Source organism: Lotus japonicus, chromosome 1, assembly GCF_012489685.1.
Source record: "Lotus japonicus ecotype B-129 chromosome 1, LjGifu_v1.2".
In the NCBI taxonomy this organism is placed as follows: domain Eukaryota; kingdom Viridiplantae; phylum Streptophyta; class Magnoliopsida; order Fabales; family Fabaceae; genus Lotus; species Lotus japonicus.
The window spans coordinates 107,891,214-107,904,119 of NC_080041.1; the positions used below are offsets into that span (position 1 = coordinate 107,891,214).

At 32.1% G+C, this 12,906-nt stretch overlaps 1 protein-coding gene, 1 long non-coding RNA gene and 1 pseudogene across 2 annotated transcripts; 2 read left to right on the forward strand and 1 right to left on the reverse strand.

Annotated features, from left to right (window-relative positions):
* Nucleotides 1–666: 666 nt before the first annotated feature.
* LOC130728967 (histone H1-like) lies at nucleotides 667–1,758 on the forward strand. The gene has a single exon (XM_057580556.1). It carries the CDS (start codon nucleotides 715–717, stop codon nucleotides 1,609–1,611), a length of 897 nt encoding a protein of 298 aa, XP_057436539.1. The 5' UTR covers nucleotides 667–714; the 3' UTR covers nucleotides 1,612–1,758.
* Nucleotides 1,759–8,489: 6,731 nt separating this feature from the next.
* Nucleotides 8,490–9,165, forward strand: LOC130732399 (uncharacterized). The gene is made up of 2 exons (XR_009017028.1): nucleotides 8,490–8,551; nucleotides 8,729–9,165. It is a non-coding gene; the product is annotated as an uncharacterized LOC130732399 (long non-coding RNA).
* A 2,163-nt stretch (nucleotides 9,166–11,328) lies between these two features.
* LOC130718068 (uncharacterized) lies at nucleotides 11,329–12,537 on the reverse strand (annotated as a pseudogene).
* Between the last annotated feature and the right edge of the window lie 369 nt (nucleotides 12,538–12,906).

The following is a 12,906-nucleotide window of genomic DNA, read 5'->3' on the forward strand; positions in this document are numbered from 1 at the left end:
CCAATCAACCAACCTAAGTATCCATGTATGAGATAGAACCCTTAGTGTACACAGAAAAATAATAAGTTATTAGTAGTCTTAGAAACTAAAATTATTTTTCCTGAAAGATAGATAAGTAGTAAAAGCTAGGGGACATATAGGTTGGGTAGGGAGGTCCAGTGATCAATTTCGGGCGGGTGTAATTTATCTTTCTGATGTAAAAAAAAAAAGAGAAACTAAAATTATTTGTAAAATCTTATACCATATAATATTTTCGAAACTAAAAAGTGGTAACTCTAACAAGTGTCACCTTCTCATTTTATGTCTTTCTTCACAAGTTTTCTCTCTCATACTATAATTAGTAGATAGATAATGTCATATTTTTATTTTTTAATTTGTTAAAAATTTAAAAATTAAATAATTCTACATTTTTTAAATAATTAATGTATTAATATCACATTAAATATATTTTTTGAACTATATTAAATGATTATTAATGACATTAGAATAATTAACAAAAGTCAATTGTCACTTTTTTTAAAAATAACTACCGTATTAATTTGACATTTAATAGTTTTAATGACATTATAATAATTACTAAAAGTCAAGTCAATTGTGACTTTTCTAGCTACTATTAAGATGTATGCTGAGAAAACCTCACACCCAAAAATTTCGCAGCAACTCTTCTTTCTTCTTCGTAGATCTCTCTATCGAATTCGCAACAATTCCGAACCCATGGCGTCGACGGAAGAGCCCATCGCTTCGATCATCATGGAGGAGCCTGTCCCGAAGGAGCCGGCAACCGCTGACCTTCCACCGGTGGCTGAGGATGAGCTTGCTCAGCCCGATCCCAACCCTACCAAGGAAGCCAAACCTAGGAAATGTGATGTTGCCAAGAAGGCCACACATCTTTCCTACGAAGAGATGGTGAAGGATGCGATTGTGACGCTAAAGGAGAAGAGCGGTTCCAGCCAGTACGCAATTGCGAAGTTTCTAGAGAAGAAGCACAAGCAGCTTCCATCGAACTTCAAGAAGCTTTTGTTGTTCCATTTGAAGAAGCTTGTTGCTGCTGGGAAACTTGTTAGGGTGAAAAACTCCTTCAAGCTTCCGTCGGTGAAGTCCTCCGTCGCTGCTTCCAGGCCGGCGGCGGCAAAGAAGAAGCTTGCAGTTGCCGAACCCAAGCCCAAGGCTAGGGCCAAGCCGGCGGCATCTAAGGCGAAACCTGCTCCCAAGCCGAAGGCAGCGACTAAGACCACTGCCGCAACATCCAAGGCAAAGCCTGTCACGGCGGCCAAGTCTAAGGCGAAGCCAGCTGCTAAGGCGAAGCCGATGGCTAAGACCAAGGCAGTTGCTCCTGCTAAGGCGAAAGCTTCTCCGACTAAGACTAAGGCTGAGGCGAAGTATAAGTCGGCGCCTCGTATGAATGAGAAGCCTCCTGTTCCGAAGGTGAAGCCTGCCGCTAAGGCGAAGCCCGCGGCGAGACCTGCAAAGGCGGCGAGGACCTCGACAAGAACAACCACCGAGAAGAAAGCGCCTCCTCCTCCAAAACCTGCACCGAAGAAGGCTGCTACGCCTGTGAAGAAGGCTCCGACGAAGAGTGCGAAGGCTAACACTGTGAAGTTGTCGGCGTAGAGGACTGTCCCGAAAAGGGGTGGGAGGCAGTGAATGGTTGGAGCCTAGTGTTTGTAGGTTTAGTCTTGTAGTTCTCAGACCCTTTGGGTTGTAGTTGCATCACAGGTGTTGATGAAAATCAACATGTTTAAGATTCCTATGAAAACCTTTTTTTCCTCTAAAACATGCTGAGAAAGTCTTTTTTTAATGATTATAGTTATATTTTATATAACAAAATAAAATAAAAAAATTGAATGTAATATTTTACGTTCAAAATGATATCAAATATGCCGTAAGAAAATTGATATCAAATATTTTAAAGGGATTAATTTGGAAACTAACTCAAAAATTGTGTATTTTATATTTTCGTATATACATCTGGAAGATTGAAATTGTTTTGTTATATGAATTCAAAGTATAACAAATTAGAAAAAAAATGAGAATATCACTATAATTTGAAAAGAAAAAAAAAACTTAAATAGTAATATACGTATTTAAAAAAGAAAAACGATAGAGGAAATATAAAAATGTCTGATGTATGTTGACAAAGTACTCTTGTTTTATCCGTGTATGGCGCGAGCTCAATACAAGTTAAGCACTAAAACTAAATTTGCATGTTAAATTGAGAACTAAATTTTATTTCAGTTGATATATGTGTTTTTTTTTTTGAAATGCGGGTTGATATATATTTTTTTTTTAACTCGCCAGTTGATGTATGTTAATTATATATTAAATTTGAATTAGCAATTAAATTTTCTTACATGCTAATTGATTTTGATTGTAGCCTTTCGTAAAGCAAAATCTCTTCTCCGTCGACTCGTGAGATATTATTTCATAAATTAGTGGCTAAAATGGTAGTGACTAAGAATGAATACTTCTAAGTTCAAACAATTGTATATAAATAAAAGCATACTTTACCCTTAGACTACTAGATATTATACTCGTGTGATGTACAGGTTTATTTACAATGTTTTTTAATGTAATATTAAAATTATTATACTTTAAATGAATATTAAAATATTTTTAATTATAAGTATTGTAGAATTAAAATTAATTATCTTGAGATAATTTAGAGTTTTTTTGTGTGTAAAACAACACATACTCAAATTTAATAATTTAATTTAATAATTAGCATTGAATTAGTTTTAATAATTTAATAATTAATTTATTTGTTTTTATGAAAAATAATTATGAAATTTTGTAATATTTTGTATTAAATAATAAGCTTTAATATCTTCAAAAAATCTCTCAAAAAAAATATCTTCAAACATGATATAATAATAACATAATTTATGTGCTTTATATCAACAAAAAAGTAATTTTAAATAAATTATAACTTTTTAATAGCTCTTTAAAAAAACTTAAATAGTGTAAAATTGTATCTATGAAATTTAAAATTATATAGTTATTTTTAATTAGTTTCCTTTGTTATGCCTTCTCAAGTCATTTGCACTAATATATAGTGGATCAAAAAATATATTTAATTTTTTTAAATAATATACAAATACCTTATTGCGAAAATTTTAATTTTAAAACTATTTTTTCTAAATTATTTACTAATATCATATTTTATTATTATTTACTTTTTATTCTTGATGTTAATTTGGTTATGTAGGCAAATTTGGTTTATTATCATGAAGGATAGTGAGTAGGGGGCCTTCATTTCTACCATTGTATTTAATGCTATGATTCAAGTCTCCTTCATATATGACACACACAGAGACAAAATATACAATATTCGAATCCAAGACATTTTTTAAAGGGAATAATGCACCACAAATATTATTTTTTCGAAAGTAAAAATATATTGATATAAAATGGAGGAGATAGAGCAAGATATACACCCCCCTCAAAGGGACCAAAAAGAGTACTACTCGAAAGCCCACGCCTAGAGATAGAAAAAAACCCGCCTGGAAGACCCAAAAAACCGCCCCCAAAGCCAACAACAAACCCACAAATATATTTAAATTAATGTTTTATTAAGATATTTATTTACATAAATCATTTTAATAATTATTTTGTTCACATGTAAATTATGTGTACTTTTATCGGTGTAACTTTTTTATCGATAAACATCAGTGTAATTTTTGTTGTTAGAGTGGCTTGTTTCACTCTTTTTTAGAGAACAAAGTGTTATGTCTTGGAGCCTTTTGTCATGTTATGTTCTATTTTATACAACAAACATAAAAATTAGTTGGTAATTAAATAATTTATTGATAAGTTTTTAGTTTAATGTATATAATACAAAGGAAATTGTTTATTTTTTTGATGTATTTATAATTAAATTTCAATTGAGTTTTACATTTTAGTATGTAGTTGAATAGCTCATGACTTGGACAATTTTATTCAATTCTAATATTTTAATTTAATTTATTTAATACAAAGTGACTTTTACATTTTAGTAGGTAGTGGAATCTATTTATAATATAGTAATTGAGAAGCGCGCAATCTAACGCCGCCACCTCAGCGATTATACTTCTAACAAGAGTGCCCACATCAGCAATTTTGATGACGTGTCACGTTGTAGCTTCTAAAGTATCGAAAATACAGCTAGAGACCTATCCCAGCCACAGAATAGAACGACATCACGCAGGATTCAGCAATAGACACGCATCGGCAGACCCTTCTTCGTCAGCGATGGCGACACAGCCCTTTTCTTCGTTCGGTTCCCCTCCCCTCCCGCTGGATTCAAGAACCAACCATGGCTGCCCTCTTTTCCTTTGGCCCCGACGAGTTCACCGCGCGGGCTCGCGCCTTCAATTTCGGTTACACAAAATTACTCTCTGATTGCGATTCCTCTTCCTCTATCATCGACTATTGCTTCTTCGCATCCTCCTTCCGCAGACCCTCTTGGATCTCAGGCAGCCCCTCAGCCGTGACATCTGAACCCAACAATTCAGTGATATTTGAATGAAAACCAGGCCCCTTCCTTGCCTGATATCCACACCAGGGTTGTACCTCTGCAGCAACTCAGCCTCCACGCGTCCTCGCAGCAGCGGAGTCCTCCTTCCGCAAACCCCTCCCTTTCGATCTCAACCTCCCTCCCCAGTCTTTCCTCTTCGAGCCACTGACTTGTGCCTCTGATGGATCTGCTATGCCCCAATTTCCGGCATGTTATTTGAAAAATGCTACTCTCTATTTTTAGTTTTCCAATTCTGCTTTATTGAGACCAAAAGAATATTTTTGTGTGTTAAGTGATAAATGAAGAATCTTTTGTCAACTTACATTTGCTTCTATTTATCAGAGAATTGGAGCGTTTGATCCAATTTGAGACATCAATTGCCATGTCATTGTTTACTAGATTCATTCTTTGTGATGGCTGCATATAATACTCAAGATTGGAGTAGTGACTCTTTTTATTGTTAATAGTAATCCTGGTTTTCTCTTTGATTTGTTCAATTTTTAATTTCATAATTAATTGGATTCCATGTCTTTTTTTGAACAGGGAAACAATCTTAAACTTTCAAATCTCAATCACTACATGTATAAATTTGTGAGTGTCACCTTTAGAATGCAAAGTAACGTGCTTATGATGTAGCCAAAAAATGAGCATTGCTTCAAATGTGCTTCCAATCTCTCTATTGAGGTGGACTGATAGTAATATCATTTTTTATGTAGGATGACTGCCTGTTTCAAATTTGTATATGGGACCATCCCAGTTGTTTCAAAGAGTGGTATTTTTCTAATTTTCTATGCGCCACTATATTTTTAGTCAGTTTTTCTAAATATAATCTCTAGATTTGTACACTATTTGTCACGTATTTATGATTTAAATCTGAAGGTTACAAGAACAATTCAAAGAGTTAACACACTTATATATCTAAGAATAATCTGTTGACATTCACTTAAATGGATGCAAATTTGTTGGAATTCAAAATACTGAAAATAGTTATCACATTGTAATGTGTATAAATATGCATAGACATACAATTCAATTCACTTTCAATCCACATTTGCATCTTTCTCTTTATTTATTGTTGCACTACCATGACTAACAGTGAATCTGATGTGTCTGTCCATGGATACATTTGTCCCACCTTTGAATATGGCCTCTGTAGATTAAGGAGCAAGATAGAGAGGTTAAAGAGACCCATGGAGATGGTTGCCAAGAAACCGGATACGGAAATTGCGCATATGGTAGAGATGCTTCAATGTCTTGGTGAGTTTAATGCCACTTAATATCATGGTGTTATATTGTTAGCATATTTTTGTGATATCAAAACTAACCTTCTATGACAAAATTTTGCTCTATACAAAGTTGTGAACAAATTTTGTGTTCTTGGTTCTTTCTAACCTTCTATGAGAAAAGTCTGATCTATAAGAAGATTTCTCTTCATATTCCCCGATTATTATTACAGCAGATGAAACAATTAGAGGTTGTGTGTGGTTCAGACTTAAAAATCCAATGATTAGATTGAATTTTGACTCTTATTTTTCATTTAATGATGTGTTATTTTGACATAGTATTTGAGGTTAGAGGACATGGAAAGAATATAGAAATATTTCCCTTCAACAATGGGTTCCCCTTAGATTCTGGTTCTGCAATACTAACAATTCAGAAGCCTTCTATTCTGCACCCCCCCCCCCAATTTAAGGAAAATGCCCCCTGCTACATTCCCTTTAAACTGTTAGATCACCTAACAGTTTTAACTGCCTTATTCTATCTAACTAATCTAGCTGCTTTGTCTCACCTCTGCTGGTTTTGTTTTATTCTTTTCTCATGTGTCACATCAACATAATTATATTTATATTTCCATCATTTTTTGTTCTAGGATGACCACCAAGCAAGTGTGAAGTGATTTTCATCATAAAACAATATAAAAGGTAAACAACTCAACCATTTAATCTTATTTAAATAATTGCTTTAATAACTTTGAACAAAATACTAAATATCTTTCTTTTGATTATAAAAGGATCCAATGTCACCACAACAAATATCATCTGATGAAGAAGAATAACCATTGGTGTTTAAAAAGAAAACAAAGGCAACATTGACAAAGCTGAGGCAATGTGCATCATTTGATCAGGAAGAAATCAACGACACATATGGCATTACCTCCTCTGATGAAGAACAAATTTTTATTCAAACCTTAAGGGCAAACACATCTAGGAGAACCAAAGCTAGCAATACAAAATACAAACACTACGAGGAAGCCAACAAGAATAGCTAGACATAAAATAAAAAGAGCAATTCCATATGCGCAGCTTATATTTTATTTTCTGCAATTTATATCATGTATTTCACTATTTTATTTCTAAATCAAAAGTATATTTTGTGGAAATAACGCTTTGTATGTCTTAACAATGATCATTAATATAATAAAGATTTTTGCGGAAATTCACTATCTATTGAGTCAGTTGTATTCGCCCGCGCAACGCGCGGGTTGTAGTCTAGTAGATTATGACTTAGGAAACTTTAATTAGTTTTTTATTTCTGGTGGGGTGAGGAGGCTTCCCAGTGAGGCTTTGTTCCCTGAATTGGGGGCGGGCCTCCCTGGTTTTGTTGCAACTGCTTGCTTGGAGGCTCCTTCTTCCTTTCCTGTTTGCGACGTGTTGAAGGAGGGCTCGATGGTTTCTGAGGTGGCGGTGGGGGCTGAACGATGACGAAGAGGACGACCCAGGAAGGTTGCAGTACATTGAGGCAGTCGCACACATGATTTCTAATCGAAGAGGTCGCCGAGGTTTCGAGGACTCAGACCACGTTGGCCCATAGCACTTCTCTGATTCTACCTGAAGCTCAAGGCTACAAGGGTGCATTGACGAGAGTTCGCAGGGTCTTCGCTATTGTCAAACAACTTGGTGTTGTCCCTGTGGGCTCTAACGAGGAAGCTATTCTTAGTCTTGTCGACCATCTAGTTGCTAACCATTCGAGACTCTACGGGGGTTCTTAGCGAGGCTTTGTTGTAGGGTCTTGCCTCTTGAGGTGTTTTTTCTTTTGGGGTTTTGGCTGGTTTTTGCCCCTTGGGTCTTTTAGTGTTGCGGGCTGTTTTCGTGTTTTTTCGGGGTTCCTTCAGGTTTTCCTTTGTTGGGTCTTGTTGGTTTTTTGTCGCCTTTTAGCGTATAGCGCGATTTGAGAGTGCTCTCTCTTCCATTTTGCTATATTAATATACAAAGGAAGTTTTTATCATTTAATGCATTTAATATAAAGGAGTGCAATGAAACTCAAGTCTCCTTTACATATATACTAGATATAATACCCGTGCGTTGCACGAGTTTACTTACAATGTTCTTATACAATACATATAAGATGTTGTACTGGTTTATTTACAACATTCTTAACATTGTATAAAATGATTATCCCTCGATTAATACATAAATATTAAAATATCTTTATTATAAAATAAAAAATAATAACGGTGTTTAGAACCAAGAAAATTACAATTCAGATTATCAAAAAATAGTTAAAATATTTGTTATTGATTCATGTATTTTAATACATGATCCTTTTACTTCTTAATGTATTTCATTAATTTTTTTACGTTAATTAAATAAAAAATGGTGACTAATATATTTTTCATTTTTTTAAAGTAAAAATATTTTAAATCATTATATTAACTCATATTAAACTTCCTACCACAAACAAATAATTTTTAACTCTTTTTTTGCTTACATATATCCTCCTAATTGAGAGAAATCCTCTTTTATAGGCAAAGTACCATTCAATTATAATTTACTTTTACAATAAAACGATCAACTCAGGACTAACTTAGGGGTTGGTTGGACATCAGAAATATCAGGTGCTCAATTTTTAACTGTTTTATATAATGTCTTACATATATGTATAGTATTCAAGATATTTAAGTCTTTTTTGTGTTTTTTGTTTTATTTAATGTCAACTTCTGTCCTCCTTTCTTCTTTTCTTATGAGCTTAATATGGATGTTATTTGCTTGTCATATGAAGGAAAGGAACTGGGCTTTCAATTATATGGGGTTCTATATGCTGTGAAGACCACTTCACCTGGTTAGTATCGTGTCACTTCAGTTCTAAATATGAGGTGTTTGGGTTTGTATATATGTTAATGGTCTTGGAATTTTGGATGTCTGTCTGGGCGCGAGATGCTTGAATTAGAGTTGAACATCTCATTTTTCACTTTTCTGCACTGTTCCCTCAACTAACATTTATTGTGCCATGGGTCAGGCACAGGATGAATTGTTTAAGTGCAGATGTTGACGGAAGTGCATATATTTTAAATCGCAATGGCCGTAAACGCAAACATACGCAACTTAGTGACTTCATTTTTTGATGGCTGAAGCACTTTGTCCTGAGTTTTGAAGAACTTCTTAAAATTGTTCTTGAAATGTGATCAGTGGATAATGGGGTGAATATTCTTCTCGATTCCTCATTCTTCTTGGAGACTTGACTGATAAAGATTTTAAATAAGGCGCTGTTAAAGGTATGGGCTTCTTCCCTACAAAAGTCAGAAGTATAGATCTTATTCAGGATGACGAAGATTGTTCCATACCTCACAATCAAATTATAATGCTTCTGTATATCTACTCTTAAATTATTTATAAAGTATGGGAAACATACTAAAGTAAAATTAAAACATACACTCTATTAGTTCCAACTTGAAAGTATAGATTATATTTGTTAATTTATTCCAACTCTAGTAATTAGATCAAAACTTCGTTTTATTTTTATATATTTACTTCTAAACTTATGAAAAAAAATGAAACATTAAATTTTATTTTTTGTTTTTTACTTGGAAATATATTAATGTAAATTTTCTTTCCCGTGGAATCCCTATTTTCAATGCTTTTATAAATCTACTCTTAAGATTATTTAAAAAGTATGGAAAAAGTATAAAAATTAAATTAAAACATATATTCTATAAGTTTCAATTATTTTCATGCAAATTTTAATTGAAAATTGGAATCAAATTCCTATTATTATAGTGATCACTATTATTTTAATTGAAAATTGGAATCAAATTCCTATTATTATAGTGATCACTATTATTTTAATTGAAAATTGGAAGCAAAGTGTCAAAAGTTTCCATCTTTTAGGGTTTCTTTTATATTGTATTTAGATTTAGGTTAAAATGAATTATTATTATTTACAAATGACATAGCTAAAAAAAAATCAACCGTAATCCTAATCAAGAAAAAGATAAACAGTTGTCATCTCTTCAATTTTCTTCTTCAATGGTCTTTTACAGAATTTCAAACAGTTCATTAGTTTAGACCAACACCATCAACCACCTTTGCCGCCGGCGACCTCAATTCCATCACACCAGCCACCGTCTAACCCAAACCCCTTTCCCCACTATATCCTCGGCGACGGCCTCCATCAACACTAGAGCCACCACACTGTAACGCACCGCACCGATTCCAGCCGCGCACCGCCTCTTTATATGATACTTTCTCAAGTGAACCTCACTAATTAATATAAATATATATATATATATATATATATATATGTATATTATTAAATATATTTAAATTGACATTGATATAAAATTCAAGTCAATTTTACCATATATAGATTTGATATATTAATTATACTTTATATATTCTTTATTTGAATATATTTAAGATGTTCAAGTCAATTTTACTAGATAGATATATAGATAATTTATTTGATTGTTTCTCAAGTCAGTTCCATAAAGTAATATATATATATATATATATATATAATATTATAATATATATTTAAAAATCTAAATTAAATAATATGCATTGTCATTAGAGTCAATAGAAAATAATGCATAATATTATTAAAAAAGTAAAACTTTTCTATCATTAAATAATATGCTATTTTCAATACTATTTTTAATTAGAATTATTAATTAATTAAATATAATTATTTTGAATTTTTACTTCAAATTATGAATAATATTTAATATTTGACTAGTTTTAATATTTAATACTTTATTTATTTATATGTATGAGAATTTTTAATTAATATTAATATAATTAATAACATACAAAGATCATTAATAATATATCTCTTTTGCTGTAAAAATAATAATGAATGAAAAATATCATTAGTGAAAAGTTCAAATGAAGTTTAAAATTTTGAGTTTTACATTTGAATTTAATTAATTATTAACGTTTTAATTTATTTTAATATTTAATATTTTTGAACTCAAATAAAATATTTAATATTTTAATTAAATGTTTGAGATTTTTATAATTAATAATATAATTTAAAATTATTTCAAAAAAAATAACATAATTTAAAAGAGAAATTTTCAAAAAGAGAATTGTTCTAAATTACTAGTGTCATCCAAATAATTACTCACTTCATCTATAATTAATCCATTTATTATATAAGACCATTTAGAGACATATTAGATATCTTCTTATCTAAGACTCTCATTGAATTTCAGAAATATTTGTTGTTTTTTTTCATATATACATATGCCTTGCATTTATTAATTTTTTGTAATTTTAATATTTTAATTAACCATAATAATTAATTCTCTTCTATGCTACCAAATACATTAGTTAAGGTCGAATAAGAAGTATTATATAAAAATGTTCTGAAAAGAATATATTAATAAACATCATTACATGTGATCATGATAAAAAAAAACTTAAGTTCAACAAAAATAAAAGATAAAAAAAACCTCACTACATTTTTTTTTAGATAAGCATGCATAGTTATCTGGAAAATGACTTATAATTAATTAATGCTAGTTAGAGTTTATAATAGCAGATAATCATGGTTCACTAGAAATTAAACCCGTGCGTTGCACGGGTATGTTTTTAAGTTTTGTTGTTCATTATTGATGAAAATGTAGAATATATAGATATATCAACTGTAATTACATTGAGGAAGTTCATTAAAAACTTCATTGTACACAACATTTTTCGTATATTGTGCATATGTGTCGTCTTGCTCAACAATAAGTATCTTCAATCCCTTTGGTGATGTTACTCTTGACACCGCAACATATAGTTGACCGTGACTAAATACAGGTCTTGGCAAATATAATCCCACATAGTTCAATGACTGGCCTTGACTTTTGTTGATTGTCATTGCGTAACAAACTTTTATTGGAAATTGTTTTCTTCTCAAGATAAAAGGCCACTTGGAATCATTTTTCGTCAGAACTATCCGTGGTATAAGCACTTTTGCACCAATGTTGCTTCCCGTTAGTATTTTTGCCTCTATTACCCGGTCTCCTAGGCGTAAAATAATTAGTCTTGTTCCATTGCACAATCCTAGGGCTGGATTGATGTTCCTGAGTAGCATAATTGGCATTCCTTTTTTGAGGTCCAAACAATGGTTTGGATATCCATTGAAACTTAAAGTATTCAAGAACTCCACCGGGTACATGATCTCTTGTTCAACTATGTTATCAGTTGCCTTGTCTATCTGATCTGAGCTCCTGTATTGTTTTGATGTCCCTTCAATCATGTGAATAATATAATTATTGATGTCATCAACTGTATCATTCAAAGGAATGAAGATTGCTCTTTCTCTGAGATAGTCTTCATTTTTGAACTGTTTCTGCAAATTTGGATATGTGCTGTCAACAATTTGTTTAATTGAATCACTTGTTGGCTTTAGAAGATACTGGCTTGGTATTTTTGTCCATGTTGGAATATCTTCACCTTCTCTACAAATTGTTGTTATTTTTCCATCACCAATCTGCAATATCCATTTGTTGAATTCATATGCCAATGAACTAAGTCGTGAAGATGATGAACTATCACTGACTCTCATACTTTTGGACAGCATAAAGATCTTGCAGTGGTCCCATAAGTAAGACCTGTTAATACATGATTGGACTATGTCTTGTCTTTGGCCTTTTGGTATTACAGGTAGTATTTGTCTGAAATCTCCCCCAAGAAGGGTTGTGTCTTTCCTCCAAATGGCTTGAGTGCTTTGTCAGGGTTCTTGTAACCAACAATGTCTTTCAATGTTCTATCAAGGGCTTCAAATGCCAATCTCTTAGTCATTGGTGCTTCATCCCAAATAATCAGATATGTCTGATTTATTAATTGAGCAAGGTGAGTATTTTACTTTATTGAGCATGTACTCTCTTCAAAAAGATCCAATGGTATTTGAAATCTACTATGAGTTGTTCTACCTCCGGGTAGTAATAGTGATGCAATCCCTGAAATTAAGATAAAGAGGGGTGAGGGAGTTATATTTTTATAAGAATTAAATTTATTTTTTGCATAATAGTTTTTTTATGTGTGTTCATTTTTTTCAATGTTTATAAGAATTAACATAAATTAATAGTGCAATACTTCATTATAGGAAAACAATTTATAGATAATAAATTTAATTTTTGGTTCAACCACTGATTCTCTCTTTGAAGTATCATGTTTGAAAAAGGTGTGTTAAAGGTTAAAATTCTT